General features: G+C 51.0%; 12 protein-coding genes across 12 annotated transcripts; 5 read left to right on the top strand and 7 right to left on the bottom strand.

Moving 5' to 3' along the window:
- Positions 1 to 155: 155 nt before the first annotated feature.
- Positions 156 to 1,301, bottom strand: P170DRAFT_431770 (putative GPI anchored protein). Its single transcript, XM_024848116.1, has 3 exons — positions 1,057 to 1,301; positions 812 to 948; positions 156 to 753 (listed from the first exon to the last, which is right to left on the bottom strand). Exons 1-3 carry the CDS (start codon positions 1,177 to 1,179, stop codon positions 417 to 419), a joined length of 597 nt encoding a protein of 198 aa, XP_024709397.1. The 5' UTR covers positions 1,180 to 1,301; the 3' UTR covers positions 156 to 416.
- A 2,438-nt stretch (positions 1,302 to 3,739) lies between these two features.
- Positions 3,740 to 4,513, bottom strand: P170DRAFT_8253 (uncharacterized protein). Its single transcript, XM_024855400.1, has one exon. It carries the CDS (start codon positions 4,322 to 4,324, stop codon positions 3,869 to 3,871), a length of 456 nt encoding a protein of 151 aa, XP_024709396.1. The 5' UTR covers positions 4,325 to 4,513; the 3' UTR covers positions 3,740 to 3,868.
- Positions 4,514 to 5,497: 984 nt separating this feature from the next.
- P170DRAFT_469559 (M28 family metallopeptidase) lies at positions 5,498 to 7,086 on the top strand (the record flags this gene model as incomplete). Its single annotated transcript, XM_024852645.1, has 2 exons — positions 5,498 to 5,575; positions 5,650 to 7,086. 2 exons carry the CDS (start codon positions 5,498 to 5,500, stop codon positions 7,084 to 7,086), a joined length of 1,515 nt encoding a protein of 504 aa, XP_024709395.1.
- A 340-nt stretch (positions 7,087 to 7,426) lies between these two features.
- On the bottom strand, positions 7,427 to 7,698 carry P170DRAFT_343419 (uncharacterized protein; the record flags this gene model as incomplete). The annotated part of the gene is made up of 2 exons (XM_024843398.1): positions 7,427 to 7,557; positions 7,668 to 7,698. The coding sequence occupies 2 exons, from the start codon at positions 7,696 to 7,698 to the stop codon at positions 7,427 to 7,429; spliced, it is 162 nt and encodes a 53-aa protein (XP_024709394.1).
- A 256-nt stretch (positions 7,699 to 7,954) lies between these two features.
- On the bottom strand, positions 7,955 to 10,356 carry P170DRAFT_431764 (copper amine oxidase). The gene is made up of 4 exons (XM_024848115.1): positions 9,952 to 10,356; positions 9,324 to 9,903; positions 8,363 to 9,274; positions 7,955 to 8,268 (listed from the first exon to the last, which is right to left on the bottom strand). The coding sequence occupies exons 1-4, from the start codon at positions 10,261 to 10,263 to the stop codon at positions 8,057 to 8,059; spliced, it is 2,016 nt and encodes a 671-aa protein (XP_024709393.1). The 5' UTR covers positions 10,264 to 10,356; the 3' UTR covers positions 7,955 to 8,056.
- Positions 10,357 to 11,039: 683 nt separating this feature from the next.
- P170DRAFT_372746 (putative C6 transcription factor) lies at positions 11,040 to 14,070 on the top strand. The gene is made up of 11 exons (XM_024845212.1): positions 11,040 to 11,082; positions 11,215 to 11,304; positions 11,398 to 11,503; positions 11,562 to 11,681; positions 11,734 to 11,846; positions 11,896 to 12,033; positions 12,081 to 12,622; positions 12,672 to 12,945; positions 12,995 to 13,170; positions 13,215 to 13,398; positions 13,448 to 14,070. Exons 3-11 carry the CDS (start codon positions 11,430 to 11,432, stop codon positions 13,960 to 13,962), a joined length of 2,136 nt encoding a protein of 711 aa, XP_024709392.1. The 5' UTR covers positions 11,040 to 11,082; positions 11,215 to 11,304; positions 11,398 to 11,429; the 3' UTR covers positions 13,963 to 14,070.
- Positions 14,071 to 14,357: 287 nt separating this feature from the next.
- Positions 14,358 to 14,810, bottom strand: P170DRAFT_469556 (uncharacterized protein; the record flags this gene model as incomplete). Its single annotated transcript, XM_024852644.1, has 3 exons — positions 14,358 to 14,410; positions 14,458 to 14,649; positions 14,699 to 14,810. 3 exons carry the CDS (start codon positions 14,808 to 14,810, stop codon positions 14,358 to 14,360), a joined length of 357 nt encoding a protein of 118 aa, XP_024709391.1.
- Positions 14,811 to 16,292: 1,482 nt separating this feature from the next.
- P170DRAFT_372743 (YbhB/YbcL family Raf kinase inhibitor-like protein) lies at positions 16,293 to 17,262 on the top strand. Its single transcript, XM_024845211.1, has 4 exons — positions 16,293 to 16,371; positions 16,434 to 16,675; positions 16,767 to 16,945; positions 17,016 to 17,262. The coding sequence occupies exons 2-4, from the start codon at positions 16,472 to 16,474 to the stop codon at positions 17,206 to 17,208; spliced, it is 576 nt and encodes a 191-aa protein (XP_024709390.1). The 5' UTR covers positions 16,293 to 16,371; positions 16,434 to 16,471; the 3' UTR covers positions 17,209 to 17,262.
- Positions 17,263 to 17,993: 731 nt separating this feature from the next.
- Positions 17,994 to 18,470, top strand: P170DRAFT_420863 (uncharacterized protein; the record flags this gene model as incomplete). Its single annotated transcript, XM_024847328.1, has 2 exons — positions 17,994 to 18,146; positions 18,264 to 18,470. The coding sequence occupies 2 exons, from the start codon at positions 17,994 to 17,996 to the stop codon at positions 18,468 to 18,470; spliced, it is 360 nt and encodes a 119-aa protein (XP_024709389.1).
- Positions 18,471 to 18,796: 326 nt separating this feature from the next.
- P170DRAFT_431760 (cytochrome P450) lies at positions 18,797 to 20,728 on the bottom strand. The gene is made up of 5 exons (XM_024848114.1): positions 20,431 to 20,728; positions 20,145 to 20,361; positions 20,025 to 20,093; positions 19,354 to 19,953; positions 18,797 to 19,281 (listed from the first exon to the last, which is right to left on the bottom strand). The coding sequence occupies exons 1-5, from the start codon at positions 20,662 to 20,664 to the stop codon at positions 18,863 to 18,865; spliced, it is 1,539 nt and encodes a 512-aa protein (XP_024709388.1). The 5' UTR covers positions 20,665 to 20,728; the 3' UTR covers positions 18,797 to 18,862.
- Positions 20,729 to 21,452: 724 nt separating this feature from the next.
- Positions 21,453 to 22,373, bottom strand: P170DRAFT_8147 (uncharacterized protein). Its single transcript, XM_024855398.1, has 2 exons — positions 21,783 to 22,373; positions 21,453 to 21,691 (listed from the first exon to the last, which is right to left on the bottom strand). Exon 1 carries the CDS (start codon positions 22,235 to 22,237, stop codon positions 21,803 to 21,805), a length of 435 nt encoding a protein of 144 aa, XP_024709387.1. The 5' UTR covers positions 22,238 to 22,373; the 3' UTR covers positions 21,453 to 21,691; positions 21,783 to 21,802.
- Positions 22,374 to 23,444: 1,071 nt separating this feature from the next.
- Positions 23,445 to 25,025, top strand: P170DRAFT_431758 (putative allergen Asp F4-like). Its single transcript, XM_024848113.1, has one exon. The coding sequence runs from the start codon at positions 23,874 to 23,876 to the stop codon at positions 24,966 to 24,968; it is 1,095 nt and encodes a 364-aa protein (XP_024709386.1). The 5' UTR covers positions 23,445 to 23,873; the 3' UTR covers positions 24,969 to 25,025.
- Positions 25,026 to 25,096: the final 71 nt, after the last annotated feature.

The raw sequence follows: 25,096 nt of genomic DNA, 5'->3' as shown, positions 1-25,096 counted from the left end.
GGATGTCTGAAGATCAAAGTGATCGCAGTGTGGGATCTGCCAGAGGGATGCGCGACGAGGACGTGGTGAATGAGGATATGCCATTGTCGGAGGAATCTGCATCTTGCTGGTAATCTCCGGTACTTCTCGCATGTAGTAGGTACCTGGCACAAGGACGCAGGACAGGCCAGTAGCGCGGATATCCACTCTATATACGTGCATGATCATGCGGCAATGCATCCGGCAGGTGATATACTTTCCCTGAACAATCTTGGACAGGGCTTGCTCAGGCCTGTTTCCCACATGGCCATATCCCGGAAGTCAAATTGCCAGCGCTGTCGCTGACCGCCGCTGGCGTCATAATCATAATCTGGATACATTACAGAGCGACATACATGAGAAACAGTCTAATCTAGTCTATTTTCCAGTCCCAATGTCTAAAGCAGAGCTGCTAGGCCCACCGCTGCCGCCCCCAGCATCATCCCCGTATCGCCCGTCACCCTGGCCATTCCACCACCACTACTTGTGGAGCTGGACCCCGTCTGCGTCGTCGTCCCTGTCCCTGTCGCCGTGGCATGAGAGGTACTCGTCCCCGGCCACGTGGGAGTCGCACTGGTGATCTCGCCGCCCGTTATCGTCACTGGTAATCGCGAAAAGCGCGTTGTCGTCGTGGAGGTGTGAAGAGCGGTGCTCGAGCCGGAGGAGGTGCTAACGGTTGCTCTGCAGACAGCCGTTGAGTCTTTCTGATCGACGGAACATATTATCGCGAAGAATCTGCGTCGCATAGTTAGCAGCTGCAGTCATACGGAACACGGCGAAAGGCTGAACTCACTTGCCGCCACTGGGATCGTCCATCATATACGTCGTCATGGGGTCGTCGGCCAAGAGCGTGACTCCGGCGCCCATGCCGCAATCGGAGTCGTCGGTCCCCGGGCGGCAATTAATATTATAGCTGGTGACGGTGGCATCCTATAGAACATTAACATTGACATCCACATTAGCCGTTAGATCTGATGGTGCTGCCTCAGGCCACCACCGGGCCGGTCGGGACGGAAGCGGGGAAAAACGGAGACGGACATTTCCAACGATGGAGGCCACCAGCGGCTGTTCGTCGGCGCCGTAGATGAACATCGAGCTGACGCTGTCCTTCGCCGTCACCAGTCCAAGCACGGCCAGTCCGGCCAGAAATTTCAATCGCATCGCGCTCGCTCAATTGCTCGACGAACAGGGGAAATCGGTCGGCATAAGGTTAAGGGGGAAGGTTGAATGGGATGGAGGATGGGATGGTGATGAGAGATGGGAACAGGAAACAGGCAATCGTGGCGCAGGGACCGGACTAACCAGGGCCGATTTTGGCGCCCGGATCGACAATTGGGTCTGGATTGGAAGGGACCAACGGTAGCGCAAGGACCGCGTTGCAGTTGACAGCCAAGGACTGCCTTAGATATCTTTGACGTCACGGGTGATTCGTGATTGAGGGTGGATGCCTCAGGGGACACTTTGAGCAGGTGCCCGTTGAAGCCCTAACTTGTCCCTCTGTCGCGATATCTCTCAACGCAGCATGGCTCCATTCACTCGCCCTGCAACCTGAGGAAATTAATTCGAGACTCCTTGCAGGACATCCGACCGGGATCTGCTCTGACTGTGTCCGTGCGCCAATGATTGCTGCCTGTTGGTCGCTTGGCACTGATTCTCTTTCTGTTGGATGGACAGCAAATACCAGGGTCTTTGCTTTGTCTTTGTCCCTGTCCCGAACTACGGTCGGGTCTAAGAATAGTTCGCTCGCTTGCGAGCTGCTAAATGTGGCTGAATTATTCTGCCCTGGTTCGTACACCTTGCAGAGAAACTTATTGATTACTCCCATCTCCCCATCAGGCTTCAATATGAGAGACCTTCAGAGCTGAAAAAGCGACTATTTCTACTCGTAAACTTCATGTCAATGCATAGGAATAGCCGGTGACAGGGCATCCAGCAGCGTATGCAGTGTCGCGCGCTCAGCCACAACAACCGTGGTCGCTTTGCAACTCCGAAGAAAGAACAAGGAAAAAGAAACAAAAAGTCCTAAACCAGGAGATTATTTATCCATACATGAAAATTTCAGCGCCATCCCTTTTGTCATGCGGACCTACCACGAGTTATCTAGCTGTGGGATTGATGGAAACACTGCTTCCTGCTTGGCTGTGCACGATGGATACGCATCTAACTGATATGTATCTGCGAAGGTCAACAGTTGGTCGACAGGAGAGGTAAGCTTATGTCTACTACGTACCTAGTGATCAAACTCTGGTGTATTGATCCATTTCCTAATTGTTAACAACACCCCTCGCTAGGATGTCATTGCAGCATGAAACCGATGTTCCTCTATACAACCAGGAACCCTGGCCCTTCCTCATCATATCCCTGTCTTGGCTTCCAATGATTGGCGTGGCGTTGAATTGAGGCGGGATCAGGATAAATACGCCGTCTGTCGAGCCTTGTCGCCTGCCTTGCTTTACCCCTAAATCTCGGATAAGCTATCTCGATAGCGTTATTGCTAGGACCCCAAATTCCGCCTCTCCCCCCCGGTCGCTATCGAGGCCTTCGGAGTTGTTGCTAATATCGGGGCGGTCTTCCAGCTAGTCGTCCAGGTCACTCAGCTGAGCTACAGCTTTTTCATGTGCCCAAGATACAGACGTGGTATCTGGAAGAGGTATCCGGTTTGATGGACGTTCTCTTTCGCGTCGCGCAGGTTATCGTAGAAACGGAATCCACTGGATTGCTGCCGACGCGCCCGGCTACTCTAGACGATGAGGCGTTGGTCGAGTGCTACAAGTAACCTCATCTTTGCTAAAGGGTCCAGACGGATTGGACTCGAATCATACGCCAATCTTTTTGTCACTTGTCAGAAGCCAGTGTAAACTCGTTCATATATTTTCAAACCTTGGGGCCACTTTGCCTGCTGACCTAGGCCTGGCTCATTTTATTCATCAAGCTACTGAAGCTCTTGAACTCGATGTAATAGCTTTGCTGTGCGCAAAAGACGGTCGTCCGGCTCCGAACTTGGTGCTTGTACTCGTCATATCCCATATCCACGTCTGACAACATTCAAAGTTTGAGAAATCCATTTTTCACAACAAATTCACGAGAGGCCTTGCTTGAGTATTCTCTGCAGGAGCCGATATAAACTTTTCTGACATCGTCCAAGAACTAAATCCGTGGGCCAATGTGAGGAAAGACACAACAACACCTCTGATCCTAGCTGGGGCACTGCAAGGATCGCGCGATATACTCCATGCTCTTCTCAGCCACGGTGCCGATTTGTATCATTCATCAGAGAAGACATTCGATCCGATTTTGACTGCAGCGCTATTTGGAGGATAGCAGGAGCTATCACTTCTCATGGCACATGCCACGACTCATCCCAGTGCCTCTCACTGGGTCAACTTTCTGAAAGAAGCTTCGGATGGAAGAAATCAGGTTGGATGTGTAAGTTTCTGTTTGAGAAGGGCAGGCCATCGGGATTAGGCCAATATTGAGGGCCAAACGCTTTTATATATTGCGATCCAAAGAGGCAACGTCGCGAATCAGCGCGAGAGGATGTCAGAGGTAGGAAGTTTGTTTCCACTCTTGAGCCAGCACTGACTGAGCCCATGCTCTGTAATGACTCATTAATAGCTGTCTTAGAGGGAGTAAATGGGGATTGCTGTGCAAAATCATGATATATTTATGGCTTCAGACCTTCTCACGAGAGGATGTCACCCCAATCATACCATCAAGGAACACAACATCCCAGCAATATCATATGCAGCAACGCATGGCCATTGCGAACTAGCTTCTTTCTTGCTCAGTCATGGTGCAAAAACCGAAGTAACGGATATCCACGGCTGGCGACCGCTGCATGTTGCATGCTTTAAGAGGCACATCGATATTGTAAGAGACTTGATTTCACAAAGTGTAGATGTGCACGCTTCCACGGTGACATGAACTCCGACCGAGAGACACCTTGGGGTCCTTTTGAGGGGAATCCTTGGACTGGATCTTCTCTCCATCTAGCCACAATGGGGGGATATGCAGATATAATCAAGATCCTGCTTGGGCGCAATGTTAATGTGCACACTAGTACGGGTGTAACATCGACCCACCTTGCGTATCCTGCCAGTGGCCCAACTGCATTGCACATTGCATTAAGCATCAGGCCAATGTCCATTGACAATATCATCCGTAGATTACCAAATCCAGAGATGCTCCAGATTGCGCAGTGACTCGACGCTGGTGTTGTGGCGCAGGGAGTGATTCGACTCGAAAGATATTCTCCGCTTCGAAGATTTCTCTGAGCTTTGGGACGCCTTAGTAGCTGGTGATGCATGACCGATGCTCCATGTCCTTAGTCCAGCAGAGAGCCCTCTGAAGATATCAAAATTGTAGGCTGCTTATTCCGACCGTCATTGGTATTGTCCTGGTCCTGTTGATTGAAGATTACATGAATCCTTTTGTCAGTCGATGGTCAGTCACGGGGAGCCCTAGCCCTATCTTATCTTCATGCCACCTCATTTCCCTGCCACCAAACAGTCGACCTTCAGAGAGGGGTAGATGGGCTTTGAAATGCAAGTAAGATCTAATTAACGGTTATCCGAGAATATGCGCTCCTAACGGTCAGCCACCAGTCGCTGTTCGCTCGCTATCTGCACCCCGCTTGTACAGCGCAGATGCGTGGAACCGACAGAAAAGGTACGATCGATAGACATGCGAAGTCACTCATTATTTAAGACGGTCGGCAGACATTCTTCCCCTGAAAGCACACGTGGAAGACACCTCTCCCCAGCTGAGAAACTGCATCCCAGCATTCCCATGTCGGAGGACACTCACAAATGGCAACGATCACCCTCCCACCGCCAACTCTAGCAATCATGCAAGGAGGGGAAACCAGCATTCTGCAGGAACAAGCGATCTGCGCCGATTGGACGCCTCTTGATTTAGCCTGGTCTATCCGAAACTGGCACATCCGAACCCCTCACGAGTTCATATTAGCACTATCGACTCATCACCAGGCGGCGGCGACGCCATCCCGACCACAACCCGCGCGGAAGCTCTGCCCAAGAAAACCGAGATGAGGCAAAGTCTTGGCCGGTGCAACCCTGAGCAGCATCGCCGTCGGGGGCCCGTCGAATTGGCTCGCCGCCATACGCACCTCTTATCTCTGCCAAGCGGCGCGATGCTCTTGGCCCGGCAGTCACCCCGGCGCCAAGGGAGGTCCAGCCCGACCGGAGGCGGGAAATGCCTGCGTCTGCCGTGCGATGGCGCTGATATGGTCTGCGATGGCGATGCGGGGGGAGCATTCCTGCCTTTCCGTGGGAAGTTGGGAGTGATCATGCGGTGATAGTGATAGCCTGACGGGTGGGAGACGTGAGGGCAGGGCAGGGGAGGCAGGCGCGACTATAAATACCGCCCTCCCAGCATGACCTGAGTACCTTGAGGATCTGTCACGGCAGGTTGGTTTGTCGATTGGCTCGTTTTGGTTTATTTTTATCCGTCTGTCGTTATGAAGTCTGTTCTGTTGGCCTCGTTGGTCACCTTGGCTGTGGCTAAGGGTCATCATGGCAAGCCGCCTGTGTCTCCGGTTGGTTTTTCAATCCCCATCCCCCTGTCTTTGTCTTACCTCAAGGTCCTCAATTGACTGTTTGTGCTCGGTAGAAAACCTTCCCCGATGATATTAAGCTGAAGGATCTGCTGCGAGGGTCCCAGGTGCTGGAGGACTTTGCCTATTCCTACCCCGAGCGCAACCGTGTGTTTGGCGGCGCCGCGCACCAGGACACCGTGAACTGGCTGTACAAGGAGCTGAAGAAGACGGGCTACTACGATGTCTGGAAGCAGCCGCAGGTGCACCTGTGGACCAAGGCCGACCAGAGCCTAACGGTCGACGGCGAGTCCATCGATGCGCAGACCATGACCTACAGCCCTAGTGTCGACGTCAGCGCCGAGTTGGCCGTCGTCGCCAACCTGGGCTGCTCGGCCTCCGACTACAGCGACGTAGCCGGTAAGATCGCCCTCGTGCAGCGTGGAGAGTGCAGCTTCGCCGAGAAGTCCGTCAACGCTGCTGCCGCTGACGCCGCCGCCACGATCGTCTATAACAACGTCGAGGGCACCGTCGCCGGTACTCTGGGCGGCGCCACCAGCGAGCTGGGCCCCTACTCGGCCATTGTCGGCATCACCAAGGCTGATGGCCTGACCCTGGTTGACTTGGCTGAGGCTGGCGCCGTGAAGGTCGACCTGGTGGTGGACAGCCAGCAGGAGAACCGCACGACGTACAATGTCATTGCGCAGACCAAGGGCGGCGATCCTAACAATGTCATCTCTCTGGGTGGCCACACCGACTCGGTCGAAGCTGGCCCTGGCATCAACGACGACGGCTCCGGCATCATCAGCAACCTGGTGGTGGCTAAGGCGCTGACCAAGTACAAGACCAAGCACGCCGTGCGCTTCTTCTTCTGGACCGCGGAGGAGTTCGGCCTGCTGGGCAGCGAGTTCTACGTCAACAGCCTCAACGCCACCGAGCTGGCCAAGCTGCGTCTCTACCTGAACTTCGACATGATCGCCTCGCCCAACTACGCCCTGCTGATCTACGACGGCGACGGTTCCGCCTACAACCAGTCCGGTCCGGCTGGATCCGCCCAGATCGAATACCTCTTCGAGGACTACTACAAGTCCAAGGGCCTCGCCCACTTCCCCACGCAGTTCGACGGCCGCTCCGACTACGAGGCCTTCATCCTCAGCGGCATCCCTGCGGGTGGTGTCTTCACCGGCGCGGAGGGCATCAAGACCGAGGAGCAGGCCGCCCTGTACGGTGGACAGGCCGGCATCTCTTACGACGAGAACTACCACGCTCCCGGCGACAACTTCACCAACCTCAACCACGAGGCCTTCCTGCTGAACTCCAAGGCAACGGCCTTTGCGGTCGCCACCTACGCCAACGACCTCTCCTCCATCCCGAAGCCTAACACCACCTTCTCTGTCTTCCAGCGCTCTACCGAGCGCAAGCGTCGCAATGCCATCCGTCGCCAGACTCCTCGTGCTCTGTCGCACGCGCATGCCCACGGCACAGGGTGCTTCCACTCTCTGGTGGAGGCGTAAATAGATTGGTATGGTATATCTTTACAGCTCGGTAGAAGTGTCGCCGAGGAAAAGAAACGATAAAACGAACCCATGTTGCACGTCTATGTATATAGACCATTCTTAGCATTCAAAACGAGCAATGAACATTCAGATGAATCTGTTACTCCCTTCTGCTTAAGACACCATTCTGCTAAAAACAATGTAGTTGAATCCCCAGCCCCCATACAAACTCAAACTCCTCAGTCTAGCTCCCTCAAGCCCTTAACTCCAACCTCACCTAACCCATCCCTCACCCACCTAACACCCTAAATCTAAGACTCTCGGACTAAGAAACCACACACATCCCCGACAAAGATAGTCACTGCGCCTTGGGCGGATACATCTTTCCATCCCGCTCGACCTGCGGCGCACAGCTGCACCGCTCGCTCTCGGGGATCGAGTCCATCACGGACGGAATGTGGCTGCCGCAGCCGAACCAGCTGGTTTTTTCTGCGTTCGTGAGTCAACATTTCATCGGTTTATTGGGTTTTCCTTGGTGGTTGGTGGTTGGTGGTTGGTTTGTGTAAGTGGGGGTGTGAGGGGTGCAGTGGGGAGCGTACGGCAGGTTGAGCAGACTGCTTTCATGCACATTTTGGATCGAGGGTTTAGGTTTGGGGATTGTTTGGGTTTGGGTGGTTATTCTGAGAGGTCTTAAGGGAGAGAAGATGTAGAGTAGAGTAGAGTAGAAGAAGAGAGAAGTAGAAGACGTGAAGAAAAGAAGAAGGAAAGTGGAGCTCGGGGTCTGTCTTAGTCAGCGCGCTGGACGTCGCCGAAGTCGCGGGGATTTTTTGACTCTTTTAGTCCCCGATTTACTCAACTCTTTCACTACTAGCATATTGGACACGGCTGGCATTCTGATAAACGTTGATTCATTCTGATTCCGATTTATCCTCCCGGCATAATCCATCTATATCATAATCGTCAAAAATCCTCCATCCCATAACACCATCTACAGCTTCACCGTCCGATCAGATACCGGAGCACAGCATGCCGGCGCCGACTCCGGGTGCAGCGTCGACTGGTTGAATGCCTGGTTCGACGGGGGGACGTCCAGTGCTGGGTTCTTCGTGAAGAAGCCGTCGGGTCGCAGCATGACGCTGACGCGCTCCATCGGCATGACGGGGAAGTCTTCGATGCGGGGGTTGTGCGTGAGACCGAAAGCTGTTTTATATTAGATTCAACAGTTCGAAATTGAAGGGACGTAGGATCTGGGAACAATATCCTGTATGTAAAGGAAGAAGGGGGGAAGACTTACTATGCCAAAGCACCACGTCCTCATTCTCCACCGAATCCTTTCGCGCCACCCACTTCTCAACACCCTGGCTTTCCTTGCTCTGGTTCGTGAACTCGCCCGCCGCGTAGAGCTCCCCGTCCTGGTACTTCGTCACCCAGATGGGCTTGGTCGCGAAACCTGCGCGCTTGACACCGTACGAGCGCGGACTGGCCAGGAGCATTTGCGCCGGCGAGGTCTGCAGCTTATACGCGATGGGCTTGTAGGTGATGGGGTTGATGTGGGAGTCGTTGCGGATCTTGAACACGCGGTGACGGTCTACGCTCGTGTTGGCCGTTCCGCTCGTCTTGAGCACCGTTTGCTCCGTCGTGTAGCCCACGTTGTACGGGTTATTCTCGTCCTCGGGCATCGGCACGCTGTCTTCGTAGTAGACGGTGTTCTGGAAGCCATCGAGCGCAGGGTCCATGCGGAACGAGAACATGTGCTGATGGTACGGGGCCATGACGCCGGGGCCGACGTTCGTGCCCCAGGGCACGGTGGTGCCGAAGGTGTGGTTGTCGAAGGGCACGGTGGAGAGGATGCCGGTGGCGCGGACCTCCAGCTCGATGTTGGCCGCTTGGTCGAAGATGAACGCGAAGATGTATTCGTAGTTGGCGACGGTGCAGATCATTTGCACGACGAGCTGGCGGTTGCGCACGACGGTTGCGGCGCCGCTGCGGTAGTTCGTGTGTTTGTGCTGGAGGCCGTTGTCTTGCTCGTGGAGGCAGATGACGTTCTTGAGGTGGACGGGGTTCCCCTTGGCGTCGGCGCGGTAGCCGTCGAAGTACTTGATGTGGCCGAGACAGTCGCAGCCGAGGGATAGTTGGTTGGCTGTGATGCCGAAGCCGACGTCGCCGACGTCGAAGGCTTGTTTGCGGTGGTAGGGAGCGCGGGGGTCTATATTTGTTAGAAGTGCTGGAAGAAGGGAAGGGGTTAGAGAACATACCTCCGTATGGAACAGTCATCTCAGACACCGAAAGTCGGTAGAACACGTTGCGCTGGTCGTAGGTGAGGTTGTGAATTACTAGACCCTCCCGGCTGTTGAAGCCTACTCGGAACTTCCATTTCTGCCACGAGACCAGGTTATCTTCAACGGTGAACGAGGCGCCTTGTGGCTGCTGCACGACGTATGGCTTCAGGTCTGTGCGCAGCGGCTCCTGCAGTAAATCATGAGCGTACTGGATAGTCTCTACCGGTTTCCACGGCTGAGTTTCCGTGGTCTGAACGTCCGGTCCACCCGGGAGGTAGTCCATGCGCACGAGCTCCCGAGTGATGCCATCGAAAACGGGAGAGAATTTGCATGGCAGAGAGTAGTGGTTGTTCTGGGGGTGGTCCGTAGCCACAATGTACATGTAACATTGAAACAAGCGACGATTCTCCTTCGGATCATCGGTTCCATAGATCCAAGGATCATTACAGACGGTCACTCCAGCGGGCAGCTGCAATTTAGCCACTTCAGCCTTGACGGCCGGGTGCTGGAGACACATGGCCTCGATTTCGACGAGCTCGTCGGCATCGACGGGGCCCTGGACAGTCAGCAATTGGTCTTCGAGGAGTGTAGTACTTGAGCGTACCTGAATCTCTTTAGGCAGTTCTTTGGCATAGAGAATCGATCGCGTTCCAGCATTCAACAGCGCCTTGTAAAACGCACCGGAATCCAAGCGGTGGAAAAGGACCTGCAACAATCGAGCCGGTCGAGGGGGAAGTGGCTTGCCCAGTCTCTCGGCTTCGATAAAGGGGACCACCTCCTTCTTCGTTGGCTCCTGGATATCGATCTTCTTGTACCGCAAATTGACCCCGGGGAAGGCGGCCTCCAGGATCTTGGTGGCCAATTGGATCTCCCCAGGGGTGATGCCATCGAAGGGATGTGGTAGTGCGCCCGTCATTGTAAATGTATTCCGGGTTAAATTCAGAATGAAAATTCAGAATCTTGTAGGAAAAGACAGCCGCGGGGGATGTCCGGGGATTATATAGATGACGGAAGAGGTGGAAGAGAGTTGCACCCCTCGTGGATCCATTCCTGATAGACACCCGCTTCCCCAGGCTGCCGTCCCCTGCGCGCTGATTGGCCCGCAACCGGTCCGGCGTATCTGTTTCCGCATCTGGACTAGTGTCAACGGCCCGGCATTTGGTCCGGGTCACGGGATCCCTGGTTTGCTCTGTTTGCAGCGGTGTAATGGGCTGTGATTGGGTCTGTTCTCCGACCTCCGCATGATTGGCGACGCCCTCCGCCGATCTATCGTTACCACCGATGTTGTGCACCCCATGCCTATGACTTTTGTGCAGTGCCTTGTTGAGCTGGCCTAGACATACTTTTGAATGTGAATTTCATTTGTCAAAAGTGAGGAGACTCAAATCAGGACACTACACTGCTTTGTAAGTACGTAGTTCTAGATTAACCCAGTATCAGTCTTAGCAAAAGATATATTTTCGGCTAGGTAGTATAACAGCATCTCCCGCACTACACATTTTTTATAGTACATATTTGATACTAGCGTCTATAGAATGGGGTATACGATTACTTAGACTAAGCAAGAGCATTTCTTTTTCAGCATGGCCTTGCAGTCAGATACTGTAAATATATCGCTCTTCGGCTACCACCCCTCCGCCAAAATGAAAAGCCATTAATCGGTAGCACTGGCTATGAAAGCAGCTGTTCAACTTAACTCAGACATTTGTATCATCCAATTCTTCTTATTCATTAGGTATGGGTTTGTTTATATTTTTGTACCCTCTTCGCCTCCTTGAAATGCCAGCCACATCAACCCCCATCAGAAGGGGCGCCAGCTCCTGGGCAATGCAAGCATAGACGGGCTTTAAAATTGAGAATTCCCCAGGCTTGCAATATAACGAGCGGATTGTTTCAAAAGTGTTGGTATGAGAATGATTCACAGCCTTCGAAATAGTCTTGAACCAGACCAAAAGAGGTGAGAGTAGACACCTAAGGCATAAAGGCACCAAGGCAGCACTCTTATCTTATCTCATGCGGGGTTGCTGACTCACCGCCATTGCCGCCTCAGGCCCAACCACCAACGAGATCGTCTTCTTCGCAATGCCAATCTCAAATGCCGATGACATGTACAATACTATGGACCGTTCGCAACGCTTGAAGCGGACGTCAAATGCGTATATCCCTCTCTTCTCCTATATCCCAGGCAAATGACCTCATTGCTAACCGATACAGCTGTCAACGATGTCGATCTCGAAAGGTCAAATGCTCCGGCACACACCCCTGCGACAAATGTCGTTCGCGTCGCCAGGAATGTGTCTTTGAAGAGGACCGGAAGATCATGGTTTCTGAGGAGTACTAAACCCAACTTGGTCTCTGCTGTGTGGTTCTTGATTGACCCATTCAGGTTGTTTTTGTCCTTGCAACGCCGAGTAGAAGAGCTTGAAGGCACTTCGTCACCACGGCCTCGGAAACGAGCTCGGACGATACGAAATAGCTCGCCTCCGGAGCAGGATTACAGTAAGTTCCACATTCGTTCATGCCGTTCTTGATCTAATCCTTATTCCAGGACATTCGTCTGAGGCACCGAAAGAGGCGACGCCTGAACCTCCGGAAGGAAATCGATATGATGACCGATTTGCTTCTAATCCTCTAGTCTCTCCGTCGACCTTTGTGAAGCAGTCCGGTCGAAGACAGCGCGTATGGTGTACGTACGCACAGTCTTCTGCTCAGTGTCCAGGCTAACCGTCGTAGTATTCCTCGGTCCTACATCAACCTGGTCTTTCAGTCGCCGTGTTCTCAGCGTCATTCAGACTCGACTGAATCCCAATCATTTTGCACCAATTCCCACTCCGGTGGACGGCGATGCCTATGAGATCCGCTGGCGCAAGGCCAGCTCGGAAGAAGCACCCGATATTAGTGGCCTTCCCTCACTGGAACACGCACTTTACATTCTCAACACCGTCCAGTTCCACTTCGGCCATCTGTACCGGATGTTCGACGAGAGTGAGTTCTTGCGTCACCTGTACGGGTTCTACGAAGATGCCGCGGCCAAGGTGCAGGAAAGTCGTCTTTGGTATATCCAGTTTCTCATCATCTTGGCATTTGGCGATGCCTTCTTGGCCCCGGTCCGAAAGGCAAATAACACGAGTTGGACCAAATTCTTCTCGCGTGCCATGTCATTGTTACCGGATACCACGGAGATGTGGCAGGAGCCTACTTTGGCCACTGAAGTTCTGGCTCTGGTTGCGCTTTATCTGCACTCGGTTGATATGAGAGATAATTCGTACTGTTATGTAAGTCATGTCGTTCATTTCAGGAGGGATGTCGTGCTGATAGTCAAAGATTGGTCAAGCAATGCGAGTTGCGCTGGTGGAAGGGTTTCACCGCGCCCTACCAGTCGATCAATTGGGCCAGAAATTGGTCGACAGATGCAGTAATATCTGGTGGACGGTATATATTCTAGACCGCAAATTCTCGTCTCTACAGGGATCGCCGAACTCTGTAAATGATGAGGATATTACCACGAATCTTTGGGACGCCCGATCGGGCTCCGACAAAGAAGCTGCACTGAGTCTTCATGTCAAGATCTCTCAGGTCATCACTCGTGTGCTCAACAGTAGGTCTCAGTGTCCCTTTCTGTTGATATTAAATGCTAACATTAGTAGCGGTGTATAGCGCCGACGGCAGGCTCGGTGGCAGATTCCTGCGAAAAGTACGGTCTGTTCTACATGAGATGACCGAGCTCTCTCGGGAACTGGAAGAGGTTTTTGCCCATCGCTTTTCTAATTCCGTCGATGCACTATCCGGTGTCACAACACGATTGACTCTATCTTGTCACCTGGTATGTGTCCCCGTCATGCCTTAACCTTCATCTAACATGATCAGTGCATCATCGTCACCACCAGACCCCTGGTACTCAGCCTTCTTTGGGAACGACTCAGTTGTTTCGAAGAAGGCGACGTATTCCGAACACTATCATCCCCTGTCCGAACTCTCCTCGAGGCATGCACAGATTCTGCCACCAAGTCACTCAGGATTCTATGTGCGCTGCGGGATCAGAACATACTCGGTGTGTACCATTCCTCCCATCCAGCAGATTGGACTCTAACCGACACGAGAAACCTTCCTCCCCTTCGACCTTGAAAACCTGTTTTCTTCCTTCTTCGTCCTCTCCCTCATATCCGCCATTCTCCCGGATACCCTCCCCGACCCCAACTATCGCGAAATGGGCTTCAGTCTCCTCGACGAGATGATCTCCCGCGGCAACCGTGTCGCGCAAATCCGCAAATCCGAAATTGAGCTGCTGGAAGAACTGGTCCAGCCCATGATGCAATCGCATATCCGGCCCACCCAGCCCGGGACGCATGCCCTTGCGCATGTCATGGCCCCGTTGGCCCCGAATCATCTTGCCGAGCCGGTCAATACCCCTATCACGGCTTTGGACACAACAGTCACCACGCCAGCATTGCAGGCTGGGCAAGAGGATGATCTGTCGTTTGACTGGCGTGATCTTGGATTATCGATGGATCATATGCTCTCGGTGACTGACCAGTTGGATGCGAATAACTTGATTCTTGATGCGGAGCGGGAGGGGCTGCAGGCTGATCTGTGGCTGTGGAGTGATAATCCATGAATCTTATGATATAAACCATTGGCCTTCAATGGGGGGCGGCGTATATAACGGCCAATTATTTATCATTTCATTCATATCTTGCATATATCCGTTCTACGTTTAGCAAACAAATCAAGCGTTATTAATCCAGCTGCGAGTTGTATTAGAGCTAATCCGGTTAATGAGCCAGGCCTCTTACGTGTCTTCCAGTAAGACCTAGCGATCGGTACACAAACACCCAATCCTCTACGTCAGTACTTCCACATACGAAATCATTCTCAATTCATTCTATCGTGAAGAACGTCCCTTAGGAACTATTATAGCTAGAAACGAACGGGCCAAAGAAAACCAGGGACAGCCTCTGCATTCGCACAACAAGCCTAGGGAAAACCTTCTCGACCAAAGCTGGCGAAAACCTAGACCAAGGCCTCATCGCCAACCTCCAAAGCGCAGCAGACACCCATCCTCACTACCAAGAATCAGCTCTCATCCCACCCCTCAGAAGAAAGGGGATACTCACAGGGCCAACCTCATCACAGAAGTCGCTCTCGCTAGTCTCATAGCATTGCTTCTGGCAGGGCATCGCATAGCCAACTCCCCTGTCCGCGTCATCACGGCAGTAGAACAGGGTGTGTTGGATCTGGAATTCCGTGGGCGACGTGATCCCGGCGCCCAGCAGGGCCGCTACGATCTCGGGCATGTAGTTTCCTGGCAGTCTTAGCTCTATGAATGGGCGTTGCGCACGCAGAAGACCTACCTTTGTCCAGGAGGTTCCAGCCGCAGTAGTATTCGTTGTCAGTGCAATAAGCGGCAGAGGCAGAGGTGGCGAAGAGACCGAGGAGGCCGAAGCTAATGGTGGCGAGCTTCATGATGGGTGGATTGGAAGGGGTTTTGGTTGATGGGCAAGGGAGTTCAGTGATCAGGAAGTGTGTTGATGAGGATTCAGAGCAGTGTTTTGACGCACTTATATACCTCCAATTGAGAGGCCCGTGAATCAATTCAGCTCACCTGTCCATGCGCCACCACTATGAAAGCTGAAAGATCAAGCGGGGAGATACTTCAGATCGCCCTTCGGATATGCAAGATGATGTGGAGAAATCGGCCACCGATGCAACCTCACAGCTGATCTTCGACTCTTGTCGAGGCGAAGATCGACAGGCTATGGCATAGTGATTCTCGACAAGTCGACTCTAACGGGAGCTCATATCTGGAATCAAACTGTAGCAAATCGGCCGCCGATATAACAGTGGTGCATATTCTGACTGTGTTGTCCCCTGCCCGGTCCGCTTGGGGTTGAGGAGTTCGTGTTTGAAACTGAACTGCAGGTTTTTCGATGCTATTCGAAATCAGATGACACATGGGTTTCAGCTGTGCATATAGATGACGTCGGGAGGTCTATACCCCGGCCATGTCTCCATGGCCTCGCTCAGCTAACAAAAGTACAGTCAGTATATCTCCACGGTTGCATTCCGTAGTGATTCATGCGATATATGCAGAAACTGGTCGATCCCTAGAGGACCGAGCCAGACGGATAGATCCGTCAGCAAACTACAGGAAGACGGGTCCAGTCAATCTGTAGAGGCCCCTTCCAAGCCCAGTGCTTCTCCTCTTTTGTGGTGATGGCTAGCTCCTCGTTTTAATAAAAGTTGGTAACAGAATAGCAATCGCCTCTGGTTCATTCTATTCATGCCGCTGTGTAGAATTCATAGAACCCCCTGGTAACTGAGTCTCAGTTTTCTATACCCCTAAAGAAGGGACTACGAAAGCTCTCTGAGCCGTATCTAAATTCCCAAGTATTAGCATTGGGTATGTGTTTTGTCTACATTCGCATATGTATGTCCTGGCATTTCGATGACTCGTAGCAGCTGGTATCACTGAGCCTATTTAGTGTAATACGTAGTCATTGAATTTGTCTGATCCTAGTGTCTGGAGTGGATTGGCCTCTCGATCGCGCTTTTCTGAAATGGGGAAAGTATATTTTCAGGCACACGGGGACCCAACACGCCAAAGCTAAGTACCAGTCCCAAATTGTTCTCGTGGTCATGAAAGGAACCTCACCATAAGCTAATATGATCTAATAAGTATTTCCTAAAGTTCTAATCACGACCCAAGAAATAATGAAAGGAAAGGGGGGAGGAATCCCCAGTGAGTCAACTGTTTGTTTGCTCTGTTTGCCACATTCCAACCCCGCTGCCTAATCCCTGAGGCATACATAGACCCTGCCCTCTGCATATCATCAGAACCAGGGCCACGCCAGCCACAAAATAATCCAACCAGCCTATAAGAGCAGATCCCACCTGCAGACTCCCTCCCAGCTGTGATGTCTTTCAAGAGAGGGGTCATGGACTATCCTCCGCACGACACCCCGCCTTGGCGTCTACATTCTTCCACCAGTAAGATCAAATAGGGGCAGGTATACCGAGCCCAGAGGTTAGGAAGTAGCAGATATATATCCAGCGTAACCCCGCGCCTGATAATTTCTTTTTCTCCAGAACCAGGAAACGGGGTATCTTGTTTTCACGCAGCAATAATGGCTCTCGCTTCGTACGCCCAAGAGCTCTCCGCCTCGCTGGCAAAGGCCGGCCTCGTGCCGGGCTCAGCGCCACTCATCCCGGATAATTTCACGCCTACCGTGCAATTGAAAGTCAACTTCGGGGAAAAGGCTGTTGAATTGGGGAACTTGTTTCGAGCGAGCGAGTGTAAGGTGGCGCCGAGCGTGGAGTTTACGCCCGAGGTGAGATATCCTACCTTATCACTGGTTTACTCCTAGGTGGTACGCTATGGAAGAATTAAAAAGTACTGATTGAATTGGGTCATGCTCATAGGAGAATGTCGACCCTTCAACACGATACATGCTCTTCCTGATCGACCCTGATGCACCGACGCCCGACGACCCGAAGTTCGCATACTGGAGACACTGGGTTGTTTCGGGACTGGCACCTGGACAGGGAATAGATTCCGGAATGAACCTGACAGAGTACTTGGGACCCGGACCAAAGGATGAGTAAGTAAAATCCTGCATGTTATTTTTCAGATACTGGCTTGAGGGCAGGGCTGATTGGCTATGATGCTAGTTCTAAACCTCATCGGTATCTATACCTCCTATTCCGAGAGCCTGCCGGCTTGAGTCTTGATAAGGAAGACGTTGGGGGGGAGGAATTTGTTGAGCGGCGTTCGTTCAAAGCGGCTGAGTTCGTGGATAAGTTTAAGTTGGTGCTGGTGGGCATCAATTGGATGCTAGGGGCTGGGGATGGTTGGACTGCTTAGATATGGCTTAGATTTTACTCTTTGAGTTACGTTGTATAAAGTGATTTTATTCAGAATACTTCCCAATACAGATAGTTGCTTACGGAAACTAAAGCAATTCAGTGGAGTTGGTGCGAGGTGTAACATGTACAATGGGACAAAGACAAAGAAAGACTTGGTTGAACCAACATTGTGGCCACGCTTGGCTATTTTTAAACGGGTACCACGGTTGTCTAAGCCGATTCAGCTGACTGTCATTCTCTTTGTTTCGACTATGTCACTATGTCCTACTGCTGAATTTCCAGCAGAATGGCAGGTATGAACTTTGGCCTCAGGTTCGGCTACACTTGCTTGCATCCAAAATGATAAGATATAAGATACTTTTAAATCTACCCTTATGATCGATTTGTTGATCTGGAAGGGCTGATTTTCCGGATTGGGATATATACGGTCTTGTTTCATTATAACGATTATGTTACACTTATTCAAGTCATATTCTTCATAAAAGGTGTATTACTCTCTCCACTAACAGGGATATACATCGACTGCCCTCCCACAAGCGAGTTTCAGCATGGATATACAAAGGAAATCACCCGATTGCACTGTTATACAAGATTTATTCAATAGCATCAATAGGCCTTCTCAATAGACTAGGGTTCTCTTTCTATGGTCTTACGGATCTTCAGTCATTTTCAACATGTAGGTGCATTATAAAAGACCCTTCACGTCCAATGTACCCAACCTCATGCACAACCTACGTGTTCGTTCCTTCATTTAGTCATTCGATTAATTCCTCAAACGCAAATATGAAGTGCCTTCTCCTGATCTTCCTCGGCTTCTTAACCGGCTCACACGCCGCCGCCATCGGGGAATTTGAAAACTCGACAAAAACCTTTGACCCAGAACATCCTGAAGAAATCGTGGCCGGCGACTACGTATTTTCCAAGAAAGGCACTCCTGTATGTTCTCCTTCCTCCCTCTACATCATGTGAGATGAATGATTTCTAACCGCCTCCGAAATGCCCAGACCATACAAGCTAGATTTGTACGTATTTCTCAGGAATATCCTCTGCTAGATAACCCTCCCTATACAAAGCGACCGGTCTAACAGACTACCCAGGGGATGTATGAATGTGACGCGAATAGGAGATGGGGCGACAGTTGCCAGCCGTTCCATTGCCAGTGCCAGGAGGGCCTTGGCTGTTGGTCCTGCAACGGTGGTGCTTATCGTTGTCAGTCGGGTCCTAGCAAGTCTCCTGTGGCATGCATTTGATGTGGTTTAACAGTGGAGGCTTGCGTGGAATATAAGGCAGACCTGGGTGGCTGTTGTTGTGCTTCATCCGTGGGAGAGATTTGGTTGCGTCGTTGGATGCTGTGGTTATGGCTTTTGGACTATGTCTGTTATGAGGATCTGAGAGCTCCGGAATAGGTCGAGCAGCTTATTCAGGCTTTTAGTTTGCTTGCTAAATATGAAGATTACTGTTATCAACTGGTCTTGTTACTTGATGTAAATTTAAAATATTCGGTGGTCTACAAGCAATTTCATAGCCAGACCTTCACGCTACAATGTTAATAAGCAGACGTTAGTTATCATTCTGGTATCCTAACGCTTTGCCACAAACAACACTAATGAACTATAGAATTATAATTACAAGCTGTTGCCCTAGTTCCTTCATTAGATATCCTCCTTCTCCGGTCGTCGCCGGACAGCAAGCGTCGCATACGGATCTGCAACCAACGTAGATCCAAAGGCCCGCACCCGTGGCTTCTCCCCTACGACTTTGATGTCATATTTCATCAGAATATGACATAACAGGACTTTGACTTCATTCGCGGCAAAGAAGCGCCCGGGACAGGAGTGCTTGCCGTAACCCCAGGATAGATTATCGGGGGAGGTTCCTGCCAGTTGAGCAGATGTCTTATACCCTGGAGTTTCGCGGAGTTTTATAAACCGATAAGGGTCGAAAATCTCGGGGTTAGGATGATAGGCCTCGTCCCATTGTCTTTCGGAAGCTACTATCAGTCTGGTTCCTTCGGGGATCACGGTGCCGTCGGATAGAAGAAGCGGTTTTTTGGTGACGCGGCGCATTGATACTACGTATTCAAGGGTTGGTTAATGGGGTTTTAAGTGGTCGAGAGCGGAGGATATGGCGAAGGAAGGCATACCAAAAGCAACAGGCTTCAGCCGCTGACTTTCCTTCAAAACGCTATCCATTAACTTCAGCTGGTTCACCGTCGCCTTTGTCCATCCCTGCGGAAGAATAGTCTTGATTTCCTCTCTTAGAGCGCATATCAATTCTTCACGATCCACCAGGTCGTACAGCGCCTGCGTCAGCATATCAGACGTTGTATGGATCGCAACGAAAGTAAGCGTCAGTTGCGTGTGCACCGGATTATAATTCTCTCCGTGCGCCATCTCCTCGAAACATTCAATCGCGTCAACATATTGCTTCGGCTTCTTACCCTCTCTGAAAGCTTTCTGCTTCGCCATCTGTCGATCATCCACGATCGACTGCACGATCTTTTTAGCGTCGCGCAAATGCGCGCGCAGGCGCCGACAAGAAGGCAAGAATTTTGCTACCAGCTTCCGCAACCCCGCGGGGGCTAAGCGCAGCTCTGTTGCTGCTTGGGCCACGTCTCTGGCGTAGTTCACTGCGATCCGTACCCAGTCGGGGTCTCGACATATTGGGTCTCCGAGGAAAACTCGGGAGCTAACTTGCGCGGCGACCGTGGGGATGTCGTCTCTTGGGGAGATATTGTGCCATTCTAGGGGCGGTTAGGACTGATTGTCTCTCATGATAACTAGAGCTATAAATGGTGCGGTCGAGATGAGTTACCGGGGTCATCTGTCCATTCCGCCTGCAACGCAATCGTTGTTTCGTCGGACAAGGCTGTGCTTACGTGCCCTTGAACGCATTGTCATTACTCAATCGACTAAAGGAGGGGGTAACACTTACATAACATCTTCAATAGCTTTGTGCGTACAGCATGCTGGAACAAGCCATCTTCCCTGGTGAATTCTGCGGACGCTTCGAAACCAGGTATGCCCTTGTGCATCAAGTCCTCGAACACTTTTCGAGGGTTCAGAGTCGGATTATCGCGTATCTCTTCGGCGAACTTGGGGTGCAGGACAACGTAGTATCCATTTTCTGTGACGATTCCGAAGACGTTGGCCTAGAAGATACCAAATTTCAGTTCATGGAGAGTCTTTCGGCAAGCAGTGATTAATTTGCATAGACATACCTTGGCCAGGCCTGTCTTTATAAGCTCTCTTCCATTATAAAAGAATCGCTTTCGGGCGAGGATGTCGGTTAATTTATAGAGCCTAGTCCCGTTTACGAGAGGCAGGGTTTTCGGTGGGCCTGGCGAACTCAAGACGTGAAAGATGACTATGAAGACTAAAATAAAGAAGGCGACTATAGGTGCTGGACGAATAGAGAATATCCTCTCAGCTTTAGCGATCGGATTGAGGGTCATGACTGACTTCACGGGTCATGGATCTCAATGAATATTGCTCTGAAGGTAGTGGCGTGGGGAGATTTCAACATTGACAAATGCATCTACCTGCCTCAATTGCACCCTGGAATAAATTTATAGGATGATCAGAAATCTGGTTTGGTTGATCTCCTAGTCAAATCAAGTGACACCACTCCGAGAAGCACATTCCAACGGATTGTCCGATTCACACCGTGGAAAGACCAAGCCTGGTCTATTCTGATCTGGGCTAGTACCTATGGCTTGCAGGACTAAAATGAACAACCCACATGGACACTATTGTTATCATCAAGGACATGGTCATTCGATCACGCGGCGGCCATTTCAAATCACTGCATCATAAGATCGGAAGTTTGGAGCCTGCAAATCGCACATCTTCCGATACCAGTCGTGACGCACTCCGCAGAATTAACGAACCATGATTTCCGTAGAGAATAAAAAGTTTCCTGCATGGAAGCTGTCTAGACAGGTCTTTTGAATGGGGTTTGGGGCTATTGGAGAGGTTCGATCCTTTCTAGGCAGGAGATGACGTTTAACTGCGTGACATGTGACATGCAGTCACATAAAGAATTAGATCGAGATTCAAACGATTAAATCGATTCAATCAATCAAGGAGCTCATGACCTCCCATCCGGCTATTCTAACTAATATCACTTTCATAGCGCCGCTGTCTGCGCCCCGTTCGGGCTGAGTGCTACTGGGCCATCTCCCAGAACATATATCAATGGAATCCGCGGATCCCTTTTCACGGTGATCTTTTTTAGAGGGTTGATGGCGATTATAAAAGAGCAGTTAATTGCAAACGTGATGAATATCTAGTTTAAACAATCTTTTTTTTTTTTTTATAAAAAATAAGTGGATTAACTCAAGGTTTATGTTCCACCCAGTTCTTTACCAGCCCCCGTGAATCTAATACATTCACCCACTTGCGTCGCCGGTCCCCCAATTTTCTGAGTCTCAACCTCCACTTGCTAGGGAAGAGGAATAGGTGATGACGGACGATTCGGGTCTTTAACGTATCGGAAGTCGCTCATCAGAGAGAACACACCACCCAAGTTAACATTACTCTCCCAAGAGTCTAGATCCTTGGGAAACTGTACTTGCTCAAGATCAACAATCATCACATTGCTATTATCACAGAATAAAAAATTGTCCACCTTCTGGTCCCAATACTCTGCTCCATGCTCATGTAAGGCTTTGAGGTCTTTTCAAGTTGACTTTGCAAGAGGCATTGTTGGACCTTGATGTCATGAAGAGTAGTGCCGGCAATATCGGAAAGAATAAGGGCCGGGAGTCCGTTAAACGAGCCTTGGCCAAAAAGGACGGGAATCATCGTCCCTTGAAGTTCGTGCAGTCTGTCATAGGCTTCTCTTTCAAGCCGAAACTCCTCCTCCCACCCATCCTTTTGTTGCTTGACAATGACGGTTGTTGTCGTTGGTGGAATGATATGCCTAGATGAACATGGTTCAATTTCGAGGCGGTGTACTGTCTTGCGGCGTGGGTGCAGTTGCTCGACCTTCTTTGCAGCGATGGGTTGGCCGTCTAAATAGAGCATCTAAGTTACGATAAGCCTGGGCTGTTATCCGCTTAATGCGTAGGAAAGATGTCTTACTGGTGAATGTTGCATTCTGAAGCATCAAACACCGAGTAGGATGGGCCCTAGGAACGGAGAAGAGAGAGGTCGAGGGAAGGGGCCGGATTGATTGGTAATAGGTGTCCATGTGACATGTGCAGTATCATATCAGATCATGCATTAGTGTTTCAAGGATTTTCTCCCGGGATTTCCATCAAAAGATGGTCTGGTGAAATAGCGGTTAAGCGTTCAGCAGAACATAAATTCTTAGCTAGCCAAAGAAAATGAAGATTTCATGGCAAGAGATGATTTACCCAAGGCAGTGATGAAAATTGTAAAGAACATTTTCATGGCTTCCGCCTGCTTTCTTTTAACTCGTTTTCTTTTTATTTTGTTCAAATTTTCGTACCCAGCAAACGATCTATTTATATGAGAAGAGGGCAGACATCTTTATTGCAGCAAGTAGTCACAAAGAGATAAATACCAGCTAGGCAAGTATTTTAGATTGAGTAAATGCCCTACTCTAAAAAAGAAAACCCAACCAAAGAAAGGACGAGAATTGGTAACGCACCAAGTCAATTCCTCCATTGTCTATAGTACAGATATACGCATAGGAACTCGCAAGAAAAGTGGCTAGACGATAGTGTGATCCGAGCATACGTAGACAGACCCACCCGTTTGGCACTAAACGTGGCCTGCGGATGCCCGGTTGAAATCTTTTCTTCAGATCAATTCGCAAGTGTCTATGGATAGATCGAGTGCATAATCCTAGATTTGTCAATAAACAAGGGCGTTGAATAAATGTAGAGTATGATGATATCTCAGTTATCGCCACTCTAGTGAAGATCGAGACCAAGTCAACAGGAGCACAAATCGGGCGAAGTATTCTGTACATGCCATGTTGAATAATGCATCTGCCTAAAAGTGCGCTAGACTGACTGATAAGCTCTAGACTATTCTAGCCATCGGTCACTAACTAACCTAGTGAGCAGCCTCGATTCCACAGGCCGCGTCTATCTGGCGTTGTATTCCGAAATGCCACAGCACCATGTTCTCTGCAAGCGATGCTACGATAATGTGGCAATTTCTTTACCGCACAGTGATCCGATTAAGCCATGCCACAGTTAATTTGAATCCCTTGTTGGATTGGGTCAAGAATGTGTTGTTGCTTGGGGTACCGGGCACCTAGGGATGTTTGGTATGCATGCCGAACAGAGACCATAAACAATGCCGGACCAAGCCACAGTATAACATAAGTGGATGGGTCGGCCTCATGCAGACTAACCTGTCATTCTGTGTTTCAGGTACTGCTACTGCGTCGTCGGACTGGGGCCCTCTGTCGCCAAACCGGTAGCTTTCGCAGGCAAGCAGCCCACAACGTCGCTTATACTCCTCTAGAGCTTGGTCAATATGGAGTGTCGGCGTGAACGCTGACGATTCATCGCTCTTTATCTCCACTTGGTGGAAATCGCGTCGTCGATTCCGCGGCCTGGCTGTTGATATAATACGCCTGCTGCATCACGCTCATTTGAATCCATCAGTCGCTCTTTCTGACATTTTCTCCTCCTTATCCACACTCATTCATTCGATGCTGTCCTGAGAGCAGCAAACAGTCATCATGCAGTGGAAATCACTCCTTTTCGCCCTCTCCGCTGCCCAGTCAGCCCTGGCCAGGTCCCATATCCATCACCGTCGACACAACACCCACCCTCATTTCGACCTTCATGAACCCAAAGCAAACCCCGAGCTTGAAGCACGGCAGGTAGTCAACGTCAACGCAGCAATCAACGTCAAAACAATCCTCGACCTCGAAATCGTCACCATAACCACCTCCGTCCCCGGCCACGGCCCAACCACCATCCCAACCACATCCACCGTCACCAACGTCGTCGCCGAAACCGCAGCCCCAGACGCCAACCAAGACACCACAAATCCCCTTCTCAGCGCCAACATCGGCGTCAGCATCGACCCCAACAACCTCCTCCCTCACCAAGCATCCACAACCAGCACGCAGTCCGCGTCCACCGCAGCAGCCACAGAAACAGCCACAACCTCCGACTCATGGACGACACACCCTTCCAACAACCAATTCAGCACGAGCGGCTTCGGCGCCCGCACCAACTCCAGCGGCACGGGGGTCAAATACGCCGGCAACGTCGGCAACCCGTGGGGCAGCAACATGCTCGAAGTGTCGGCCTCGTCCGCACACTTGTACAAATACGTCGTGCAGTTCAGCCACGCCAGCGCCGCCGACTGGACCGTCGTCGTCTGGAACAAGATCGGCCCGGACGGCGAAATGACCGGCTGGTATGGCAACTCGGCCGTCAACTTTACGCTCTCCGCGGGGGAGAAGCGCTACGTCGCCTTCGACGAGAATAGTCAGGGGGCGTGGGGCGCTGCGGAAGGGAGTAGTCTTCCCACGGACGAATATGGAGGGTACTCGTGTACCTGGGGAGAGTTTGACTTCGGCAGCCAGACGAATGATAACTGGTCTGGGTGGGATGTTTCGGCGATCCAGGCGCAGAATGCGAATCAGACGGTGCAGGGGATGCGGATCTGCGAGTTTGGAGGGTCGAGGTGTTCGTCTATTACGAATGGGGCGGGGACGGTGGTGAATGCGTATGAAAGTGCGCAAGCGTCGATTGATGGGATTGGAGGGTCGGTTGGGGAAGGAGCGGTGAGGTTGGTGGCGGAGTTGGATTATAGTGGTTGAGATTGTGTGTCTTTCTGTATACGAGAGATGCAAGTGTGTATATAGATTCAAGTTCGGTGTTATATATACAATTCAGATACACGATTTGATTATAGGGTTTGTTTGTACAGAATGGAGCAGATGCTAGC

This window comes from Aspergillus steynii (genome assembly GCF_002849105.1).
Source record: "Aspergillus steynii IBT 23096 chromosome Unknown P170scaffold_1, whole genome shotgun sequence".
Lineage (NCBI taxonomy): Eukaryota > Fungi > Ascomycota > Eurotiomycetes > Eurotiales > Aspergillaceae > Aspergillus > Aspergillus steynii.
This window is presented reverse-complemented; position numbering and strand designations above follow the sequence as displayed.